This window comes from Lepisosteus platostomus, chromosome 3 (assembly GCF_059453375.1).
Source record: "Lepisosteus platostomus isolate fLepPlt1 chromosome 3, fLepPlt1.hap1, whole genome shotgun sequence".
NCBI lineage: Eukaryota > Metazoa > Chordata > Actinopteri > Semionotiformes > Lepisosteidae > Lepisosteus > Lepisosteus platostomus.
Genome location: NC_142613.1, coordinates 4,877,709 through 4,903,190, shown reverse-complemented (window position 1 = coordinate 4,903,190; position 25,482 = coordinate 4,877,709). Strand labels below are relative to the sequence as shown.

At 37.0% G+C, this 25,482-nt stretch overlaps 1 protein-coding gene across 2 annotated transcripts in view; it reads right to left on the bottom strand.

Moving 5' to 3' along the window:
• Positions 1–966: 966 nt before the first annotated feature.
• gfra2b (GDNF family receptor alpha 2b) overlaps positions 967–25,482 on the bottom strand; it is a 107,537-nt gene continuing 83,021 nt past the window's right edge. For both annotated transcript variants that reach the window (XM_088624026.1, XM_088624027.1), the window contains 5 exons: positions 23,863–23,972; positions 22,875–23,015; positions 19,762–19,943; positions 5,788–5,838; positions 967–4,785 (listed from right to left, as the gene is read on the bottom strand). In XM_088624026.1, the coding sequence (XP_088480152.1) occupies positions 4,642–4,785; positions 5,788–5,838; positions 19,762–19,943; positions 22,875–23,015; positions 23,863–23,972 (628 nt within the window). In that variant the 3' untranslated portion in view covers positions 967–4,641. The remainder of the gene's footprint in view (positions 4,786–5,787; positions 5,839–19,761; positions 19,944–22,874; positions 23,016–23,862; positions 23,973–25,482) is intronic.

The following is a 25,482-nucleotide window of genomic DNA, read 5'->3' as shown; positions in this document are numbered from 1 at the left end:
TGGTTAAACTCCAGATAAGTAAAGCTGTTTTCTTGATTTGCACCCTTGAAATCTGCTTTAACATATTTTTGTCTATTTGAAATCTGACATGATAGTTCTAGTTGCTTTCTGTTAGTTCCATGGAGATCTGTGACAGTGTGTTTACACCCTTTTATGGAAAAAATGATTTATAAAGTATCAGATAAGTAATAGCAACCAAAGATGGGCTGTATACAGTAGCTTGTCTCATATGGAGCTTGTCTAATAAGTTCTTAGTTGCTCAGATTCACAGATGGTTGTGTGACCTTATTTCAACTACTTCAGCATTTTGCTTTGACTGGGATGTGATCATTAAACCTTTTAAGGACAGTGTGATTTGCATGCCTGCAGCTTTTAATCTGTTTTCCAATTGTAAACGGAGATTCCTCCTCATAAGAGAAAAAGGTGTGAGCGCTTACATGCTTGATGGCTCAGTAGAACACCTTTATCAGAAAAAGTAAGTATATTGTAAAAAGATTTCCTAATTGTTGAAAGAAAAATGCTATTCATACTGATATTTCCCTAGAGCATCTCCTATAATACATTTTACAGGAAATGAAAGTGTCCCTCAAATGTTTCCATTGACCATCTTATTAGCTAGCACAGAAATGAAATCTGTGCCCACATTTGGGCATAACTATTCTTAATACTCCCTTTTCTTACTTTTCTACTTTTTCTATTGTTTAAATCTTCTGAAATGATATAACAGGAATTGAAAGCTTTCCAGGGTACAAAGAGGGCAGACACAGGATTCTAGAATGACAACCCTTCAAATGTACTGTAATGCAGTACTGAACACTAGACACAAAGCACTATACACAATGTAACAAAGAATCGCCAGTGAGTCTTCATAGAAAAATGAACAGTTCCAAGTACCAACCTCCCTTGTCTTAGTGTTGTGCAAAAGTTTCTCTTTAATGTTCCCTACAAAATGACAATTTTCACAGATTGTTTTGTTTTTAATAACCCTTTTATTATTTGTTTTCTGTTTTCTGTATGGGCTTCCTGTTACTGACAAAGTTTTCTATATCACTGCTCAACTGTAGGAAATTACATCAGCCTTGGAGGAGCAATTTCTTTTGTTTTCCAAGATGTCATTTTCAATTGGGAGGAAAAAATATGGTTTTTCTACAAATTGTTTAAAGTTTAGGGTCATTTATTTATCACTGCCATTAGCACAGGGACAGAAACAAACTGATATGGTTTTGCGAACAGCTCACAAACCTTGTATTGGGAATTCATTTCAGATGAAAAAAAAATATATTTCATTTTAACTTCTACAGTATATTCACATACAGGAGAGTACAGTGTCAGCATTTTGCTCCTGGATATTGAGGATCTCATTAATATTTACCATGAGTGGAGTTTATAAAAACTTCAGGGTTTCTATTATAAATGTTGTTCACATCAGTAGTTTACTTGTGTGTGATGTACAGTATATGAAACGTGAATGAATTGCTTATGAAAGAGCAGTGGGATTTTCTTTCATGAACAGCATGTAACACGCTATGCAGTGGAAATGAAAAGATAGTCAAAATGCGAATGTTTAATGTGTCGTACATCAGTTGCACATACATACTGTATGTGATTCTCACAGACTGTAGTGAAAGCATACGTATGTACAAAGGATACATTGAGCATGTGATGATCATGATATACTAAGCCTTTATACCTTATCTCTGTATATGTTTCATGTGAACCAGTCTAGCAATACCTGACGTTAAATACAACATACTGTATATACTGTAGGCATACAATGTCATAGATAAAATTATGTTCTCATATTATTGATTGTTAATCTCCAATCAATCTATTACATTTTTTCTTAGGAACATGTACCATTTTCAAATCCAACAGGACAAAATTATAAATGTGAACACCAAGATTCTCTTGCAATTCACATGACACCTTACAAAACGATGCAGTCTTATTTTATTCGGATTGTGGTGGATCTTTTCCAGAATGTGGTGTTTACTGTAGCAAACTCTTACCATTCTTCTGGATTTTGTGAAATTGTGGTTTTACAGTTTAAAAGCTGTGGTTCTACTCTGTGCACAGCAGAATCAGATCAGTGTTACCAATACAGAACATTAACCAATTAACCCTTTCTAATTAAAACTGATAATTAAGAAACAAGATTATAAAAAGAGTAACTTTAAGTCTCTATGTTAGCCGTAGTTGGAAACATCAACTTCTTACCAAAATAGGATTTTATTTTGCTGTTGTTGCTGCTTAGCTATCTTCTATTAGGTTGAACAGATATTTAATTTACTGTATGATTTAAATTTGCAAGTAACAATTAATGTATTAAAGTGGTAGCAGCAGAGGAGAAATGTACTATTCTCACCTGAGCCAGAACACTCATCGATAAGCATGTTATGAGGTACCTAACTTTGAATCTGTAGTTCATTAGGACACCAGTGTTTGGAAGTTTGCTTCTAAAACATATTAGTTGCAAAATACTGTTATTTGCAGTGTTATCCATTGTGGTAATCTCACAGATCTCTTGTGCCACACCTCTTTTATTAACACATTCTCTGGAACTGTACACCATTTTCTGTGTTAAATGAAGGCATTTTCAAATCACAGTTCTATTACATTAACTTTCACACTAAAATGTGATTTTAGATGTTTTTTAAAATATAAATGTGTTGGTGGCAGCTCATTAGATACTACATAAAATGTGGACGAATCATGTTTTGTTTGTTTTAAGCTGTGTACTCTTGAAATAACCAGAGGCAATGCTGTGTTAATTTTGAGATAAAGATGCAGAATGAAAGACAATTTCACTGTGTTTTATTTCTTGTAATCAAAGGAATTAGTTTGCAATTATTTTGAATTGAAGTATGTTCAATATCAAGCTATTTTTGACTGACTTCAATTAAGACGTGTAGAGCTCTTTTCCTAATTTAGGGCCAGAAAACTGATCAGAGCCCCGCTGAACAAAAAAATGGTGTTTGAAATACTGCCACCACTATGCCTGGACTGTACATCTCTGCGCACCAGTACACCAGAAAGCCTCTAGTGTTTCCAATGACTTCAGTTCCCTGCGTTTTGTTCAGTATTAAAATGAATTTAATGTCAATCCAATATAAGAGAAAGAATTATAATCAAGATCAAAAAACAGAATACACACATGCCTTTCATATTTTTTTTTTGCATGTTATACTTTATGGTGTGTTGTTTAGTGGACATGAAAAGTCAAAGTGCCAAACTTGGCTGAAGCCAACCCTGTACATTTGCTGAAGGCGCGATTTAAGCTTTCTTTACAGGCGCATGGCACCGACACTCTCCTGGCAACCTTAAAACACAACTAACGCAGGCTGGGACTTCAGTAAGCCTGAAAGAGGACCAGATCTCACCTCAAAAGGAGAAATTAAACCCCAAAAAATGTAAGGCCACGCGAAAGATTGCACACTAGAAAATACACTAACGATTACTTTCTAAGCAAATGAAACCATGTTTTCATTTCCAGGAGCATCTTTGAAAATAATTCAAGTCCATATTTGCAAAAAAAAAAATACTTACACAAAACACCCTAAAACTACAGTTATTGGCACTTCTTCAGAGACACATATGCCATTTTGTTCTCCTTTGATTTTCTTTAGTATCAGAGCTCCATCCTGCCTTTCAACATCTCGTTTTTAGTTCATGAGAAATTACATTTGTACATTTGAAGGGAAACACTTTGTAGCTATACTCACAGACAGACTTTAACACATTGAAGAAGAAGGCGGCAGGGTTTTCCGTCAACTTCAAACAAGTACATACTGACAAATACGGACTTTGTCAGTTTATGCAGTTAACCTTTTCTTAAACTATTTTTTTTATTCTTTTTCAACCCAATACAGAATAGAAATAAAAGCAGTAGGATGACATTGTACCTACATTATATTATATATATCACATGTATATATAATTTAATTACGTGTTGAGTTAACAGAATAAAGATTTATACCTGAAATCATTTTATTTTTTAAAGAAGGAAGGAACTCGTCATTCCTTAAGTACGGCTGGCCTGGCAAAGAAAAAGAAAAGAAAAAGAAAAGAAAATGCACATTTGTTGGAGGGAGAGGGCTAGACAAAGACTGCCGTGTGAAATACAGTAAATAATAAAGTCTGAGCACTGGGGACACTGCAACACGCAGACAGAATCCTCCCAGGCAGGCTGGGTGAGAATGCAGGGAAGGCGAACGGAAACAGATTCCGCAAAAAAAGCAAAATGTCTTTCAGGTTGTGTTCGGAAAACGTCTCGACAAGGAAAGACGTTGCTCTTCATTGTCTTGAGTTAGCAACTGGTCTACCAAGCAGCTAGGAAGGAGACCCAAAGGTACTAGTCTTTTTTTTTTTTTTAGTCTTTTCTTCAGGTCTCAACTTTGGAATCTAGAGTTGGCAAATCGACAAGAACAAGAACCACCGTTCTCTCCCGCATGGCTACAGTGCAGAAAGAAGTCTTTGATCAATTTTCTGGAGAAATTGTTTGGTTGTTTTTTCCATTGTTGTTGTTGCTGTTGAAAGAGGGAAAGCTTGAGAGACAGCAAGGTTTCTGAAGTTCCATATGTCATTTTTTGTTGCTTGACTTGTTTTTTTCGTTGCAGGTCAGTGTGTTGACCTCTTCAGGTTTTATAAAGCCATTCTCAATGCTAAACAGGACAGCGTGAGCAGAGCCACACTGCTGGACATATGGACACTGTCAGACCTGTCTACGTCTTCTGGCTCCACATTTCGTATATTTTCCAGGTCAAAGGGGTTGGGATGAACCTGAGTCTGTGGAAGGAAGAAACATTGGTGACAGGTCAGCATGCTGAGAGACGGTGTGTGCAAAAATGCTTTCATTTTAACTTTCACTAAAGAGCAGTAAATAACCAGAGGCAAGAGTACTTCAACCTGGCTGTAGAACACCCCATACATTTGACATCTGTGCTTTCAGAACATTCAGTCCTAACATTTGGTTACTAATATGCAAGGGGGAACATACATTTTTAATAAGCTTCTTTTTTTTTTCATTTTTGGCCACCACAGTGTAGAACAGATACATTCTGGAGCTTAAGGGAGAGTACTACACTGACAGGCTGAAGGATCTGAACCTCTTTTGTCTTGAACTGAGAAGATTACAAGTGGACCTGATGCAAGTATTCAAAATCCTTAAACGCTGTCAATAAAAACTAAGCAGTGTACTTCTTCAGAGTTAACAGTGAAACACAAACCAGAGGACACAAGTGGAAATTCTGTGGAAGTGTATTTAAAACTGAGAACACGAGGAACTTCTCTATGCTATGTGTTCTTGGAGTATGGAACAAGTTACCCAGCCCTGTTGTTGAAGCCGATATCCTGGCTTCTTTCAAGAAACAGCTGGATGGGATCCTTGGATCAATCAACTGCTAATTACCAAACAAGTAGAGAGTCTTTCACGTGTACAGTAACTGTTCCTATTGTCTTATTCGGGAGGGGTAGGACTTGGTATTCTTAAGTTCAGTTTGCAGAGGCAAATGCACAATGTACGGTACTGTATGACCTCCAGAAGCCACACATTGTAAATAAAGAATACTCATTTGAACTGCAAAAATTGGTGTTTTTGTGTTTCTACATTTTTCCCTAAACAAGAAAGAGTTTCCCATCCCATTCTTTTGAAATTCATGTTTTGGATGATCATTTTAAACCTCACAATGGTGTGTTGTGCACTGGAATTTGACAAAAAAAAGCAACACCACTCAATAAGACAAACATTACATGCATTAGATTAAGAACTTCAGTCCTTCAATCACTTACCTCAGGTTCGAAAACATACACTTTGGAGGGGTTACATTTTGTTCCACTTTCCTGTAAAAAGAAGAAAAAAAAGCATAAAAGATTTTTCAAACACAAACTGACGTCTAGTTTTACAACACATCTACCAGATTTAATTATTTTGCTTTTTTTTATTTTGGTCCCTGGTAGTACAACATCACATTTTCCTTATGGATTTTCTTGGTGTGCTGGGAGAAAAGTACTGAATATGGTTTCAACTTGCATCCATCAGAAGTGCACAGTCATGCACTTCCTCCTCTGCTAAGTGGAGAAATTATTGAACAAGCATACACAGTGCAAACCACAGTGTGGCCCTGTACATCTGACTGATCAAGCAAACCACACTGCTTTGTGTTAATAACACATTCTGCTGCATGAAGGAAGATGTCTGCACCAAGCAATAATATTGAACATTATCCAGAGAAATATATTCCAAAGAAATTTAAAGAAATTAAAATCTTAGTTCTTTAGACCATTCCTTATGTCGTAAACTGCAGGAAGAAAACCAAAGTCAACCCAGTACTGCGTAAAATGATGAAACAGACCCTCAAGCGAAAGGAATTTAACTGTTTGCTGAACTGTATTTCAGTAGTTGAGGTGAATTCTAATCTATGCACCAATGACGTTTGTAAGGTTAGCGCACTATTTTTTTTTTACTCCTGGGTGTTCACTCGCCTGGTTGTGGGAGTGACATCCCTGGCCATGAAGTTGAATCTGACAAACCCCCCTCAATTATGAGGAATGAGCCAGGGAGGTGCTGCAAAGGTGAAGATGGGGTGGAGGTAGGAAGTATGAGAAAAAACACAGGCAAGATAGTTATGTACTGTATAAGAGAGTGGAAGCGCGAGATTATAATTCGACTTCCTCCAGAACATCTGTTTACAAACTCTACTAAGGGAGATGGTGTCTTTTTAAATCAGGATTTTGTGACGATTACTAGAATTACTTCAATCATCACACTTGGGGGTTTTAGGGTTTTTTTTCATCAAGCTTAAAAGTAGGACTATTGCAAATTAAGTGATGAAGAGGTTTCCCTAGGCTGTACTTTAATGCACACAGTTGTAAAGACTCTAGAAAGCCATCATAATAAACTTCTCTTATTTTGTTTTACACTGTAAACATGGTAAAACGCACATTATACGCAAGAATTATTATTACCACTCACAAGTATGCAACAGCACTGTATGTTAAAACCTTCAAAATGTAAGATTTCTGTAATTGTTATACAAAACGAAAAGAGACATTTTTTGTTAGGAAATAATCAATAAGTATGAATGATGTTTAGCAAAATGTTTCAATTCCCTGAAAAAATTAAAACAGCAGCTGCAAGGCTAGGGTAATTATGTGGGGCACTTTGTAGGAAAATTATATATTCTTATCACTGCATACTGTATATTGTAGCACCTCATAATTAAGGACATATGCATTAATTATACCAGCAATCTTCTGAACAATATATTAAACTGAAGAAACATTTCTTTTCAATATCTTAGATATTGTAAGTCACTGAAAAGACAAAAAAAAAACTTAATTGAGAGCTAGAAGTTAACTCTGTAATTTTACACAGTGAATAGATGATGAATATTCACTGGTGGCAAAGGCCGCCATCGCTGAACCTATCCCACCTCACTCTCCTCCACCTCCCCGTTAGTTCCTGTGTGAAAATGAATATAAAAAGCTTAACTGCACAAAGTATGTAATTTTCTGGGGGTAGGTTTGCAATAAAAAGCTTGCATTTTGTGCTATCTGTGTGCTTTTCAGCTTAGGAGATAAAGAAGAATGAATACGTTGTTGCCATTTTTATACAGAAACCTAGCAATTTATATTCATAGGTCAATAAGGTGTTGGGTATCAAATTCTATGTACTCAATAATGGCAGCATCAATTACTCACAGACTTGGTGCCCAGGTAATTACAAGGAAACCCAGTTTATAGCAGAAAAACATCTGGCTGGCAATCAAGAAACTGACATTGTAATGTCTTCATATAAATTCATTAGAAGATCTTTTGTCTGAACATTATAAATTATAGAAGGACCACAGAGCAGTGTTCATAGTTAGATCTACTCTGCAGAAGTCAGGTTAAAATTGACTTTTTGTTTAGTTTACTTCTCCAAGCTAAAATTAAAGCCATACATACTGCAGTGATTTTTTTTTCAAAGTCAAAGAGGATTATGACCAATTTTTCCAATTTACACAAAGTGTTGTGGGGGGCTGAAACATTTGATATCAGCCATGTTGTCAAAGGCAACTTCTTTACCTTAATGGTTGGATGAAATCCTCTAATCAGCTACCTATAGCAACCAAACAAGTTAGAATAGCCACATCTCTTCCCTAACCTTTCTCACGCTCCTATGTTCTTTTTTATAACACTTCTGTGCCCTGTGGTATACATGAGTACTTCCATAACCCCATGATCTCAAGATACCAGTCATCGTTGTGTTTCAGGCTGCTCTGTGTTCTGCGTATATGGATGGATGGAGGTTTGCTCATTTATGCCTTCCGGCATGAAGGAGCAGCAGCATCCTGTTGCTGTTACCATAACATTAGTTTTTTTTACGGCACAGGTTGGTTCGCCTTGTGCCCAACCTCCAACATGGAGGACCTGGCGCCCGACATGGGACACAAACCCCCTACCCCGAGATCATGAGTCTCGTGCTCGACCGGCAGAGCCAGCCCGTGTGTACAGTAAATACAGGTACATATTATCTCCAAGTAAAGCCTGCTTATTTTAATTATGTTTGCCTCGATATATAAAAAAAATACACACATAAAATGAAATAACCTACAAAAAAAATTAAAAATAATAAATTAGTACACACAATAATTTGTGTTTATTTTTGTCACTTAAACTTTAAAGCAGTGCTTCCAAATCCTGGTCCTTCACTCCTCCATGTGTTTTTTAGTTTTCGGTCCAGCTAAGCTCTAAATCAATTAAGAGTATTCAATCCTAAAATGAAGCAAATAATTGACTTTTAATTGTTTTCTGCAGCCAAGTCTGCTTTATGAGAGTTATTTCCCATAGGTCTAGAGTGAGATGAGCTTGGTTTCAACGAGGTTTAAAACTGATGCTCCTCTAAACCTTGCAAACAGTTCTCATTGGTTATCAATCAATAAGGCACAGGCCCAGTTGTGACTGACACTGTCAAACATTCTCATATGTTTAAACACTTTGGTTAAACTCAAACAAGTAACTGAATAATAGTGTAAGTCTGAGTGAGAGGAAGGCTGAAACCCAGATTCTGGCACAATTTCATTTTTTTCAGGTTTCATCACAGGTTTGTTGATTTTTAATCGCTAATCTGAGAGCCCATGTTACTTGCATTTTGAGATTTGACAAATTAGCCAACACAATACCAACTAATAGTAAAATAAACATTAAACATGCAGATCATTGACTGTAATACACTAATTACCTCTATTTGGGTGTTTATTCCTTAACAGAAATGTTCACTGTTCTTCATCACGCTTCAAAGTAGGACTATTGCAAAATAAGTGATGAAGAGGTTTCCCAAGGCTGTATTTTAATACACATTTCTGTAAAGTCTCTAGAAAGCCATAATAATAAATTACCCTTATTCATTTTACACTGTATACATGGTAAAAGCACACCTTATACACAAGAATTATTAGTTCTATTAGCACTATTGATCACATATGTTATACCTGTCCCTTGCTTTGAGCCACAACATTTGACTTTAAAGACATTTTAAAATCAATAAGCTAAGTGTCTTAAGTTTCTGAATATGCTTCCAACAGTCTCTTTTCCTTTGGGTTTATAGGCTATTATGAGAGAACAGACAGGTACACCAGACTGGCGTTAATCACAATTGTTTAGCTAGGTCAATAAGCCTTTTATAGATTGTAATGTTGGAATAGATGAGGAATGGAAGGGAGCTATGAGACAATATCTAATATCTCTTATAAAGCTGCCCCACATTTCATTAAAACCAAAGCAATACATTTCAAATTGGCTGACTAGGCCTGTCTGTCCCAGAGGACATAAGACCCAGTACACAGTAGTTTATACAATTTAATGAAGACCTGAAACTTTGATAACTAGAGTACTGCATACAAGTGAGGGTAGACCTTCGGCCTACTACGTACACATATGAACTGTATGTGTGCATGTTTGTACATACTACTGTATATGTACAGACCTAGAAACCAAACCTTAACACATTTATAAGCATGTGACAAAATATACAGCACATGATGGAAAATAAGTGGGTGTTGATTCAGGAGGGTTATACACTGTACACTCACTGGCCAAAATACAGTATTAAGAAATCACAAAAAGTGCTGAGCTTCTATAAGTACCAGGAATAGACTGAACACGACTTGGGACATACTGTACAGTAAGAGTATTCTGCAAGGTTCTGAAATATTTGCCGCATCATTGCATCCAATCCTCCTAAGAGGATTAAAGTTTAGTTGAGGTAGTGTTGAGGGTAAGGGTGTGTGGAATTAATCATGCTCTGCTGGTCCCACCAGTTCTCCATAGAATGGGGACCTGGAGATTGTTTTTCTAGGGAAGGCAAAGGAAATCTGTCTGGCACTCCTCAAGCCATTCACTGCATTGCCTGCCACTGACTATTATTGTGACTGAGAGTTCCTAAATCTACTTTGTTTTATGTACTCGAGTCAGTCGAGGGCAAATTCCTATTCACAATGACATCCTGGTCCAGAGATTTACACCATTACTGCTGTGAAACCAGAGTACAGGAAGAAAGGACAATCATTTTGATCATGTGTACTGTACATATCAAACAGAAAGGATGAAACCACACAACCGAAGGCACCTTCTGATTCAAAGTAGCAGAAATTTTTTTTTTACCATGCAAATTGTTCCAGTCATTATTAGCAAACAAATGAGCTGTCAAAAAAAGAGTAATCCCTTTTGAAAGGTTCAATCTAATAAAAGCACTACATCTTAAATTGTATGATGACACTGAGAAATGTTCTGTAATACAGATGGAAGGTGTCTAATCACAGTTTTATAAATGAACTTAAACCAGTGAAGCATTCATCTAGAATGCAAAGTGGGCCTACAAATCAAAGAATAAGGCACACAGCCCAGAAATTAGCTTTTAGTCTATTAATGTGATTTTTGACAGTGGGTGTATTTATATAACCAATTGTGAAAGTGTAAGGAGAAAGCCATTAATCCTACTATGCACAACCTACCGAAAACTTTACCTTTAAATTAAACTTCAGGAAAAGTTTAAGAAAAGTAAATATTCTTCTTCTGAAAACGGCTTACTTCATTTTCTAAATTAATTTTGTCCATTTCAAAACAAACAGAAAGAGTTTGTGATCCAGAGATCCAGATATTCAAAATCTTCAACAGCACTGACAGAGTAAACCCAATGGACTTCTTCAGAAGCAACAGCGAAGGCCACGAGTATCTTGGCTTCCTTCAAGAAATGGCTGGATTAGATCCTCAGATATATGAGCACCTAATTACCAACTCAGTTGCTCGTAAAATTCTAATAAGGATGAAACAAGCTGAAGAATAAAGAGATAGCGTGCTTAGTATTTTCACTTTAACTAACTGGCTGAAGACATGACAGTGCTGGACTAGGATCGGAGCCCTCACCCCCCTCGTCATTGAGAAGGTACGAGCCAGGGAGAACTGCTGCCACAATAATGTTGGGGTGGAAGGAGATGTGCTTGAGAGGATGCATGGTGTGTGATGATCAGCCTGTGAGCTTTTGGAGTTTAGGAGCTCAGAAATGGACACATGACATTACAATTTGACCTTCGATAACACCATTAAATAACGAGCTAGAATGTTTTTTAATGTTCCTTATGTCCCTGTTTTCCTACAGTATACCTGGTTTTCAGATAACTGCTTTCCCTCAGTTGTTGTCCAAAAATATATTCAAAGCAGCGCCGTAAAGAGTTGATCAAGGTATGGTGGTGGATCTACGTACTGTAGAGTAGAGTAAAAGCTGCCAGAGACACTGTTTTCCCACTTTTTGGCTTTCATTTGACTGATTTGTCAGTTTGATCTTGTCCTTCGAATACATTTGCGCAACACATCTGAGAAGAATCATTCCTGGCATATTTTTCACATTTTGTCTAGACGGCTACTTTACAAGAGCTTTCATAATCAATATCTTGTCACATAAATTATAAGAATAAGCTTGTAACAAATTCTCAGTGTCAAATTCTTTTATGGCATTTCAAGAGTGCTCTTCTGTTTTATTTAACACCAAGATGTGTACCTTAAAAGTGGTATCGCTTTTAAGTAAACATTAAGAAAGTAATTGTGCTGTGCTGCATCCCATTGCCTCATTACCAGTTTCATCCGAACAAAGGATGTTTAGTTTCTTATTCCCAGGAGAATCCCATACAGTTTTGTCTTCTATAAGACACAAGGGGGGATGAAACTGCAGAACAAATAAGGAAAAAACATAAAGTAAAAATACAGAGGAAAAAGTGTGCAGATGGACAAAAATAACTTCTGCATTTGCCCCGGAATATCATATTTTTTTCAAACACAATTCTAAAATGCTCTTTTTTATTCTGGAGTTTGGTCTGGTCACAAAGCTTTAAAAACAGAAACGGAAAGAACAAAAAAAAAACTTTCGCTAAGAATTCTGAGACTGTACGTCAGTATCGATTTGGAGCTATGTGGCTCTGACGCAGAATTGAAATGCTTAATTTATTGTAAAAATGGTAATTAGAAAACATAGGACATGTAATTACTCAACCATGCAGTTTATAATTAGAGTTTGCCCATGGGTGACATTGCGGGGCTTGTCTTATTCACCAGATTAATGCATGGCAATTAAAATGTGTCAAACAGGTGCCTGTTAGATTTACTGAAGGAGGCAGAGTATATATTCTTATCCATGCCAGTACAAACCCAGTCATGTACACATCTCAATTACATCCCTTGAAACAGAGTCTCTCCCTCGCTTAGAACGCCAGCTACCAAATTATATTTCTCCGAATGCACAGGTACAGTACATACTGAGCATCCATTGTGCTTTTGTTTTGTGCACCTGTCTGTCTCTGGTTAGAGAGAACAAACAACTCATTCACTCCTTCTGATTTCCATCTTCAGGTTGCAGGAGCAGAAAAGGGTCTTAAAAACAGCTGCCTTCAAATCAAAGCCAGCATGTCCGGTTTTAAATCATTCAAATTTTTAAAAAGCTAGCTTCCTAAATATAATGTGCCAATTTTTATTTTAATCTCATTTTCAAATATACCCCATGTTTGCAAAAGACACTTTTGAGATTGATTTCTTAAGCAAGACAGCTGATTAGCGGAGGGACAGCTACACCTGTTAGTCGATTTGTCTGCATCCACTGCTTTCAGTGGCTTCTACAGGAATTGAACGCCCCTGACAGCAACTCAAATTGATCCTGAGACACATCCAACTGTATCCTTCCTCCTCACTCTCACTTTCACTCCCCGATTCTTGTGCTGGGTATAAATGGAAGGATGAGATACATTAACGCCTCTGGAGCTGCGTCAACATTCAATTCCCACACATCAGTGCCTCTGTTAATTAATTGGCTCTTAGTTGCCTTTTTGTTTGCTGTTTTTCATTTTAAAGAACTCATCGCTTTTCCAGCTACTGGCACTTTACCAATCTGGATCAGCTGCCTGATAATTAAAGGTGTTAATATAATATGTACACAAAACTTTTTTAGGAGATCTTTCTATCAAATAATATTAGCTCTTCCTCATCTTAAAAAGCTCAAAACAGGCTCAGAGCTTGAATAATAATTTTGTGTGTATGACTGATCTGATCATTCCCAATTTTAGAAAACATGCAATACCGATTACACTTCTTCTGCTGTTCATTTATTGTCAGTGCGCACACATCTGCAAATACAGCAGCTACAACCTTCAACAAAGGCAGAGATGAACAACTACTGTATGGACTGACACACAGTGGGCTGGATTGATTGTGATAAGAAATACATGATAAGCAGAACTCAAAGAGAGGTTCCAGAAGCAGATCATGTTGACCCATGTCAAATGTGCCAATATGTTTTTTCTTAGGAAAAATCTGACCAGGGGCTCTGGTTCTAAAGTATCTGAATTCCATCAGTGAATAAATAAATAATTTTTTAACAACCTTCTGCTTAACCAATGGAACATTCTTAGAGACTGTCAGAGTCGCAGTCAACTTAATATTAATTAATGCTTTAAGTCCCACTTAAAGCCTAGTCAGAAATGGATCCACTGCCATTAATTATGCAGCCTCTTCATCTAAGATGACATCTACATCAGCTGGTTTTCTCAATACACATTTTAAAATTAATATATTTCTTAAAAAGGTACCTTAATTGAAAACATTTATTCGATTTTTACCTTATTATTTTTGTCCTTAATGTATTAAGGGAACTGAAGGTTCTTCAGTCCTCAATATATATTTATATAAAATCCCTTCATGTAGCAAAATGCATTTCAGTGATACTCAGAACAGACATTTAGGGATCTTATTGGTTACATGCAGTTGAAGTATGATGTTTCATGCAGTGTAAAGGTGGTGGCATCTAAAAGGAGGAGATGCCAATTCTTGACATCATCACAGTCGCTTAAAGGGAATGTGAATCAAGATTTTATAGACAAAAGAGGAAAAAAAAACACGTTACTGTACAATACTGATTGGGTGCAGGGGGTATTTACATAAAACGTAACGGTGTGATTAAATCAAAATGTTTAACTTTTATTAATGACAAATAAGGAAAAACATGAATCAGGACATATTCCACTACCAATACATCTCCTGAATAAGCAATGAAAAAATATGTTTCCCCAATCATAATTATCTAAATTAGGTCTTGGCTATTGTTCAATCCACAACCTCATATTTTGATTGCTATTTAGTTTATAATCTGCAGTTTTTTCTGTAATCTGCAGTTCACATGCATACAGTAGCTTCAGAAAATCCTCCTTCATTCTCGAATCCTCAACAGCGATGCTGAGCCCATGAAAAAATGCAGTTTCTGTAAGTGTACTACAGTAAGGTAGTGTAAACCAACTTCGATTATTTTTTACAATTACATTTTATTTTTTATCAAAAATTGTTGTAAGTTTATTCAAAATAAACCTGCGACTTCTCAAGGTCAAGTGTTCTTATAAAGGGCACCTATGAACAATTAATAAGTGAATGGTGGTAAATATTGTTATGAATTCATTATTGTTACCAGGTCGGGACTATAGCAAAGTTTAGCTACGTTTGCATTTTGCAGCTAGAAGTCTTAGAACAAAGGGTATTGTTTTGGAGTGTTAATTGTATAGAGAAAAAGAAGTGACGTACCTAAAAATAAGTTTATTAAATGGGAGAATTCTGTGTCACTGCAATCACATTATACTGACTCTATTACTCATGAACTCCTCTCCATGGCAACTACTGGAAACATAAATCGAAAACACTGTTGTTCTAATATGGTAAGTGCCAAAAATCCTGCAGCACTGAGAGCATAACTGTTTCTGTCTGGCACGTTGTTTGCTAAAAGGCAGGAAAACACAGAGTAAGACACAGAAGATTACAAGGTGTTTCTAATGATTTACTCTGGAAAGTCATTAAGCGCCAAAACCAAGAATGGGCATGACTGACCATCGCTACTGTAGGAAGACCTTGGGCCAGCCTCCACAGGAAGGGACCACAACATAAAAACAGGGGAGACAGAGAGACAGAAGGGAGAAACAGGCTGAGAGAAAAAGAAACATCACCATTCATTACCCCCAAAGCTTGAGCTGTGCAAGAAATCCATCTTCTGATCGGTCTTGGAGACCAGATTCTGGCTAGGTAATCTGAACATCATTATTGAGAGCATGACTTTTAATTTATTTTAGGAAATCCTGATTTCCTCTCTTGTGGTTGAAAAATGTTCTCTCCTAGGTTGGTGATGCACTGTTAGAATTGTTAGGGATAACGATTTCCATTCACTTTTGAGAATCTTTGTTGTAAGAAGAGACATTTGGTTCTGAATAGGATCCATTTTTATTAGAATGCAGAACAGTCTCTTTGGCCTGTTAAGGAGTTTGGTTATGTACTGTACTGTATCTGGAATACAGGGGCAGAATTCTGGATTTCCTAGACCCATAGTAATTAGAATTCTAGAACGCATAGATTGTCCATGAAGTGTGAAGTTTTGTATATAATTTTATATTGTTGTGGTATTTTACCATTTGTTTTCCAAAGAGTAAAAACATTCACCATTTTTTATGTTAGTTGAACATTATGTCCTTATGTTATGTTCTTTCTACTATTTTGTAACACATTTATTTCTTTATTCCTGTAAAGTGTTTGCTAGAGCAGCTTGTTGCTCAATTAAAAAATGCAATTCATGCACAAAATGGTACAGACAGTATTCAGTTTCACTTAAATTAAATTGTGACTGGTCAGAAAATCCTAATGTACAGCTAGTAAATTGATTTTCCTAAGAGCTTATACGTACCTCAGCAATAACAATACATGTAACTATGAGAACTATTGTATTACAGATACAAATATAGTTTGGTTAGCTATATGGCCTCTATACAGTACGGAGATCAAACTAAGATTAAACATTTTACGTTTTGAAACTGCATTTATAGTAGACTTAAGAGTATAACACACTGTACTTTTTTGCAAATAATATAAAGGCAAAACTAGAGTTCCTCTGAATGTACTACAGTTCTTTTCCTGTTGATGTTGACATTTGCTGCTCATCTTCAGGATGTGAATGTCCTATTTTAGGGTCAAGTTTCCATGTAGACACAGATTGATCGACTAAACCCAATTCAGCAGCTATTTTCAGCGTTTCACCATCTAGAATCTGTGAGACACGAAAGTATTTAAAAACAAGCTCACAGGCAACCTACAGTTAAAGTTAATTCTACACAATTTTACTTTCCAAGGGAGAAAATTTCATAACATTACTTGTTAACTTTTTTGTTGTGGGTAAAAACAAAATATTTTGTTCATATAATTAGGAACATCGAGTTTACTTTCTAAGTCAAAGTTTTTGATTCATGAGATTGACTGTGAAAGCCACATACAGTAGGCAGCTTGTCTGATGTTTTACAAAATATTTGACTAAAGAAAACTGATGAAGGTAATAGAACTTTGTAAAGAGAGAAGAAATAGGTTTATTCCATGCTGAAAAGTCAAGAGAAAACACAACGTTTCGGCTGTGAAGCCTTCTTCTTCCCTCACGCCTGAAGAAGGCTTCACAGTCGAAATGCTGCGTTTTCTCTCGTCTTTTCAGCATGGAATAAACCTATTACTTGTTCCTTTGCAGACTACGCATGCTGACGCAGCTACCCACCTGAACTACTTTGTAAAGAGAGTAAGAGTTTTTATCCTATTTATTAATAAATAATACATTTCCTATATTAATTGCATAGTATAATTATTACTATAATTGTTATACATTTTCCACTTTATTAGCCTAGCAGTTGCTGTTATCCATTGTAACTTAGACATGCAAAACTAAATCATAGCTTTCAGGAGATACAAGCTCCAAAAAGTGTTAAATAAATGAAGATTTAATCTCTTTGCTTGAAGGATGACAGGCTGGCCATGTGGACATGGTAGTTAGATCTCCACTATAAACCAAGCCAAAGGGCTTCCTGCATTGATGGTGATAGTGGGATTGGTGGATGGCCATACTTGCTGGCACACTGCCACGTGAACAAAAGATGTTGTGAACAAAAGATGAATTTGAGATAAAATTATTGTCAGGAGCTGGGGGCTGTCTTTATCCTGAATATACTGTATGTAATGAACTCCAGTTAAGGAGATACAGACAAAACCCAACAAGTAAATGAATGAAAAATTAGGGCATCTGCCACACAGAGATGTACAGTACTGTACATAACTGAATAGTGTTAGGCTGGCCAGGTGTAGTTTTCTTTCTTTTGCAAAGCGATAAATCATTTTTTGTGGTATGTGTGCTGGTCCTGTATTGTAATAACCATAATACACTGAGTAAAACTAATGCGCAGTTTATATAACCTCTTCCCTCTTTCCCACATGGTTAAGGAGAAGTGCTTTGTCAAATGTAAGGAGAAGACCTTGCATCTACTGTACAATTCTGCTTTCTTCATGCAACTAGGTGCATGTAGCTGTAGATGCATGGTTCTCAGTGCAAGTTTACCTTAGATGGTTTCTCTTTTTTCCCAGCACTGTGTTTTGTGTGAGCATCCTCACTCTTCTTCCTGTGAAAATACTGCTAGCTGCAAGTCAAACTTCATGCTGTTTGGAGTGTTTTTAGTTTTAGACTAACACGTACTTTATATTGAGAGCCCTTAGCTCTCCCTAGATTATGTTGAATTATATTACTATCTCATCAACATTTCATTAACTTTCAAGGTTAATGAAACCAGGTGTTACTCCAGATCACTTTCAGAAATGTTCTGTTATGCTTTTGGGACAATAATAAGCCTAATCCCCTTGTATAACAGTTCTATGAAAAATTCCAAACTACTCAGTAATAAAAATAATACACTATTGATCTACAGTGAGAATGGGTGCGTATTATAAATTCTGTTTCCTGTTATGATCTAAAAAATGTACAACTCACAGAAGAAATCAGAAGGTGAAAGACATTTATGCTCCAAGCCACTTTTTTAGATTAGACTACGAAGAACATGAAGGGCACTACAAAGGTAAAAGTTTCATTTTTTCAAGGGAGGACGGACTCTTACTCTGAAGAATAAGGCTTTCTTTCAATTTGGATGGGATATCGGCCACAGGCAAATTTCTGATTGCAATTTGAAAGGAGAGCTTTATTATAAATTATTTAAAACTAATCAGACATTGTGAGGTACTCTGGCAAACAAATGTTAAGCACAGAAATGAAACTCTGGTGCCAGAGGTTGGAGTCCAAAATTGAAGACAGCTGGCCTCGTGTTTTGCCCTGCCATTTTGGTGAGGGCAGATATACAGTCAATTAAGCCATCATGGAGCAATATGTCAGATCTAGATATTATGCTTTTAAATATTGAAGCATTGTGTAGAACTATAAAATTGGGGAATGCACTGCATACAAAAGACACATTACTTCTCAAAAAACATTGTATTATCAAAAGACTGTGCCATCGCCCCGTGCCATGCACTGCTCTGCAGAAGTCTTAGACATCCTGGGCATAATCTGAAATTTTAATGCATGCATGTAATGAGCAGATCCTTACTGGTTATGGAGTCAGGAGGCACTATGTCTGCTCCATGTTGGAAAGCTTAAACCAGAAGCTACAGTATAACCCCTGTATGGCCTAATTTACTGTATGTGACAAAATTACAAAGCAGGTTTTGTGTTACTGAAATATTAAAAATTGAACAATCCTTAATCATGCGAGAACATGTTCATGTCCTGCAGTGCTTGCCAGGTGGGAAGACAGAATGATTTAGAGTTTGACGTCTGGTAAGAGCATTGATGTCTTGATGAACTTGTGCTTGGAGCCACTGGTCATCCAATCCAATCAACTGAGTAGGGTTCTTTTCAGTGGTTATTTAGAGTTTATCTGAATTTTGCTGACTGATTTCAATGGGCAAGTTGTTGAAACTACTTAAGCTGGCTCATAAAACCACAGGCAGCAATGGAAGATGGTACCATTGGGTGGCAGGATGGCTGTCAGGATGAAAGGTGAAGGATACCAGGCTGTGAGCAGGAATGGGCATAATGCTGGGAAGCCACTGGAGAGTAAGGAGAGTGGCACGCTAACAGACTGGTGAGCACAGAAACACTCCAGTCTGAATGTGGGAAAGGAAAGTCTGTATTTATCCTGTACGGAGCAGATGTGTGGTTGAAACTGAGGTCTGTCCTCTTCCCAAACATTTTGTATGAAGTAAATTGTTCTTATTTTTTAATTGGAGTCTTTTTTAACTCCAATTAATGCCTCAAAGCTCCGTTTTACAAGTAAATCATACATGACCGTTTTTTATTTCTTTAAAACCTTACATTGAGATACCCGTAGCTGCTGCTACATAAAGTAGCCTTACCAGGAGGTTGGCTGCTGTTGACGAGACACACATGTTGTATCCAGGCGTACTGAGGGTCACCAAGGGCTCGGTGAATCTTTCCGTCTCAGCTTTCGTTTTCACCGACGGAATCGCTGGCAGAGACGGGGTCCTGGCTATCGAGTTGGCGTCTGTTCCGTTACCAAATGCTTGGATGGCATTTTCTGAAGGGACGAGGAGACTATGTTAGCGAGTGACATGTGAAGAATGAACATAGAAAAATTTGACTCTCGAGAGTCAACATTTCGACTTCCTTTCTTGCCTTTCATGACATGTGCGACAGCCTGTATAATGTACTGTATTTACTTGATTTCTGTCTGATCGTTACATTTAGTTAAAGCAGTGTCAACCTCTAGTGGTTGGAGAGGGTGGTTTTTTTTATGTGTGGTACCTTAGTTGTTTTGTTCCAAACTCTGTTTTAGCTGTTCTTGACAGAAGGAAGTTGATGTAACACACATGTCAACACAGACCTGAAACAAATTGTAGTAAGCCATGAGAGCATTCTGTTACTGTCCTGATGGTACTAGCCATCAATCTGGAAACACCAGCTATGTGCTACATGCTTCCTGTCTTATTAGGATCACCATTGCAGAACATGTGTTCACTTATTTGAGATGCACATTTTGCTTGATTTCTTTCTCCCTGCCTTGGGTCCATGAGCAATCAAATCACAGCAAATTATTTTCTTCAAAATGAAAATATAATTCATCTTTCATCTAAACAAGGTTAAAAAATACAGCTGCATCCGGTGAGATACAGGTTAATGGAATATCAATCGTTTTTTATTATTCGAATGCCTTCGTAATGAGGCATTATTGAAGGAATATTGGAGAGTGACAGACCTTAATGTGGTGAGTAATTAGTTTCTTTCTATTATTGTTCTTCAGTTTGGTTCAAATGCATCAGCAATGCGATTATTAGACTATAAATCAACTTTTCATGTATTTTGTTGTAGGGAATATTGTAAAATAAACATGGTTTAATGCTTAATGCCATTTACATTAATTGTTATATTATAGTTATGTTGTATATTAAGAACTACCTGCAAAGAAGTCAGTTATTATTTGCTAATACAAATGATGTGTTAGCAAGTAATAACTGACTTAATAATTTATATACAGGTTCGATTTTAATCATTATGAAATGCAAATATTGTAGATTCTGTTTTTTTGGTTAGAAAAGCCCATCAAAAGGTCAATAACGGAAACTAGACTTGGATAAATTATACATTACACGATTTTCATTTTATAATTCACTGTATACTTATATAATGACAGCAATAACATCAAATGTTAACTAAACAGATTCTTATTATTTTTTATCTTGTGTCTTTGCTCACACTGGGATGTAATATAAAATTACACAGCTTGCAGCTACAGTATATGTAAATACTACAGATAAGGCCCCCTTAGACTTCCAGCCTATTAAAAGTAAAAAACAAGGGAACGGTAGCGATCAGCATTTCTGCTGAAAAAGCCTTTCAGCCTGGTCACTCACTTATTGACAACAGAGCAGCACCTGGTAGATATTTATGGTTTACATCCCCAGAGCATATTTTGTTCTCCAGCCCATGATGCCATTAGCACGAAAAGAAGAAGTGCTCTCTACTTGCTTTTAAAAATGAAAATTAATAAATGCACAAGGTCAACATAACATGTAAGACAGTGAAAGATACCACTATAAAAATACTGGAATGGACATTTTCCAGCAGACTAAAACTCTGATAAAGCATTGTCTCGGAAACAGAGCTGTGGGCTAACTCTTGTATTATATTCCACATTTGGTTGTGGCAAAATAAAAATGTGCAGTGCATTTGCATCTGCAGGGTAGTTTACATCAAATCTGCCACTTCAAAATATTTACTAATGACAGGAGTCTATGGGACCTCTCTGGTTCCAGAATCTCATTTAGCCTTTTCTTGAAAGCCAGGATATTGGTTTTAACAACATGGCTGAGTAACTTGTTCCACATTCCCACCACCATAAGTTTTAAAACTATTGGACACCTAACATATTAGACCTTTGGAAGCTGTGTGAAGATTCAGTGGGTTATACAGATTGTAGAACTGTAGCTGATCACTTAGTAAGTTCCAAAACCTGTTGGTGAAGAGAGCCAGTTAATTCCTTAAACTCAACCTCCTCTTTGAAAGTAAACTGTCGTTTGCAGTTTATTATTTTAATTCACTGCTTATTAAAATACCAGAACGTCAGAAAGGTAACAGAGGAGGTCAAACTCTCAAAAGGGTCATCATTCCCTCTGGCTTGATATTTTGGTACGTACCAGATACTGGAAAGAAGCCCAAAACTACAAAACCACCATGAGACCCTCCCCCACTGGAAAGGGACAATTTAAAGTAGCCGATAAAACTGCACCTATTCTTGGAAAGTCGAGAAGAACTGTGGAATCCAGTGAAGATCCACACACATAGGAAGAACATGCAAAATCCACACAGACAGCTACCCCATGCTGGAAATAAAAGCAGCATCCTTATGCTGGGAGGCTGTATTACTAACAACTCTGCCACTGTATTGCCCTGAACATGAGGCTCTTGCTGTTTTATAATTTAATGAGTACTATAAATGCACACACACAAACATATATATATGAAAGACAAAGCTATTATAATTCTTATTATTTTTCAATACAACTTGGTATCTTACAGTTGCGGCTGAGGCCGTAAATTGTCCATAGTGCCAGCAGACAGGAGTTCATAAATAATAATAATATAGCTTTCACTGGGGTCTGCTGTAATTTGTCTTACACATGCAGCAACAAAAACTGAAATATCATATTCTAATTGCTCTAAAACACCTTAGGAATAATGGAAAATGTATAGACCACTGGATTTTTATAGTGCTACTGTCGCTCTTCATTCTGTTGCAGAATAATCCCCCAAAAGAGCCAATTTCTATAGCAGTACACAACATGGCATGTTTTCAGTGCAGAATAAAACTTGATGTCATGCTCAGCACTAAGTGCAAAATACCATTTTTTAATCTGAATCACCCTTGCGTGATTCCTAAACGTAATGGAATACAGTGAAATTGCTCCTTTGTCCCACACGCTCCTGCATTATTCTTCAAGAGAACACTTACTTAGACAGGTGTTTTCCGTGAAATCCTTCAGGAATTTCTCGCACTCGTCCTCCATGTTCCCACTACTGCGGCAGGTGCACCAGGGAGAGATGGTGATGTCGGTATAGCTCGCGTCAACGTAGTTTGGGGTCATGTCAGATCCTGCCGTGAACACAGAGACACACGGCACTCACCATTCAGACACTGCACAGTAATGAAAGTGCAGTGTTTACCACTGACTGATTCTGTCTCAGTTGAGTGCTCATGCAGTGGATGGTCTCCTGCATGCTTCTGAAGCTGTGAGTGAACCTCTGTCTTTATTGTTGCTTGTGTATAAAGAACCTGACCCTGGGTTTGAGCTTAATTACCATTTTCTTTCTTTAAAGGAACTTGATGCAGACTTCTTCACCCAAAGATTTGTGTGACTATGGAATAAGAAACCAGGTTGTTGAAGCCAGTACCCAAATCCTTAACTACAGTACAAACTTCCAATCAGGTTAGATGCACAGAATAGCCTCTTATGTTTGTATGTTCTTATGAACATGAAGCTTGATCCTTCCCCTACTTCTGACAAACAAGCTTTACAACTGTTTTTCTCATTTTGTCACATATGTAGTTTGTACAGGGTTCGCCACATTTGTCTTTGAAATCCGGCATTCTGAAATCTTGTGAAAGTGTTTCCTATTATAAATAAATAAAAGAATGTAGATTTGCATTATTTTATGTATTTACAATAGGGGTTTAAGAGTTGCATCATGTTGCAGCCTCTACTGGTTCTGTTATACCATGGTGTGGAATTGTAACTGAAACACGTTTGAGCTTTAATTTGTTTAATACCGAAACAGCTGAGCAGCACAAAGATAACCTGATGGAAGAAAAGCTGTAATATATATATAAGTACCACGATGCTCGGAAAGAGGTGTAGGGGTGTGATGCAGAAATGGAATTCTCGGATTGCTGGGTAGAGAGGTGGGGAAAGCAGTGACTCGTAATGATGTAAGGTACTCACCAATGAGTCCGGCATAGGAAGCAAGACATGCCTGGCAGTTGTCATTGGGACAGCTGGTAATGGAATGTGGAGTTACCCGGCAGTTTGCGTGAAAATCGGCCAGTCGTGACCTGGGCACAAACAGAGAGACCACCATCAGATTTGCACGGCTGGTGTGTTGTTTCTTTAATCTGACACTTTAGAAAACAAAATAATAATAAAGGGTTATACCGCGTGTCCCTTTACAATTTTGAATTTGTTTTATTTTATATGCATTTATTTCATCCTACCGTTCCCCTCTCTACTTGAATATCTGATTAACAATTTTTGCAATGAAAGACTGTCAGTTTTCATTATAAGTACAGTACATGATACTGCATATTATGTCGAAATTATCATTCCTTAAAATAAAAAATTGAATTAAATTTGGACCTTTTTCACACTGCAGAATCCTGATTTCCATCTAACCTGAGACTCTGAAAGAAGTGAGAAATACTAATGTTCAGACTCCTGCATGGCTCAAACCCAGGTGCTTAATCAAAAACTAAGAAATCCCTGATTTTTGCCTGTTTGTCAAGCAGCCAGTGAGAACTATACCAGCTCTCTTTGCTTACTGTGTTCTGGGTGCAGTACAGAACGATTCCCACAGCAAGGCTTTTTCTCACCTCTTACAGAGAAGTCAGAGCACTGGTGTTTACTTCAGGTACACCAAACATCCTTATCTGAACAGCACTCAGGGTTTACGTTTTTACAGAGTATTAAGAAATAAAAAACCTGAAAGTCTAAACTGCAATTTTACCAGTTTAGATGAAAAGACAGCCCTGCTTTTATTTAGCGGGATATTTATTGACCACAAGCAGTCACGTCTTCAGTGTTATCCCATCCATAGCCCTTCCTTCAGCAGTGTCTCTTGTATTGGGAACTGGTTTGGATTTTGTGGTCTAGAGGGAAGTCATATTTAAGAGTTCACCAGCACTGCTTCCAGCAGCAATCTGTTTTTCCTTCCAAGTCCCCCATCCAGTACAGACTCAATATACATGTAGCCTTACTGAGCATCTGAAACATTATAGATTATACAGGTGGGGCACACTCAGTACAGTTTTATACTTATAATGCAAATAATCACTTAAAAGCATCAGAACAAATCCTTAGCACATTTCAGCTTGGTGGCAAAAGTTAAAGATTATGGACACAACGTCTTTCTTTCATGTTATAGCAGGAATAAAGACAGGCAATACAGTGGATAAATAAATCCTTCCCCAATTTATCTCTCAGAGACAGCTTCTTTTCTAACAGAACTGAATGCCTAAACTGAATAAAGAGCCATATGTTCCTAACCCTGAATATCTGAGGTTAGAGCCAGTACGTTTATTAATCAGTATAACACCATGCTTAATGTAAGTCTTTGCAAACACTTCTGCAGTCTTCACATGCAGATCTATGTTTCAGGCTCCTAGGATAACCTCCATTTTGCCCCTGTGATATGGGCAGAGGAAAGAGGTCATTTAGCCCTTTGTCCTAGCAGATCATCCATTAGTGTGTATTTAATCCAGTCTGCTTGAAATGGGAGGTACAGTTCCCCAGCTAACTTCTATTATACAGTATAATAGCATGAGAGACTTAATTATATGAAAATGGGAT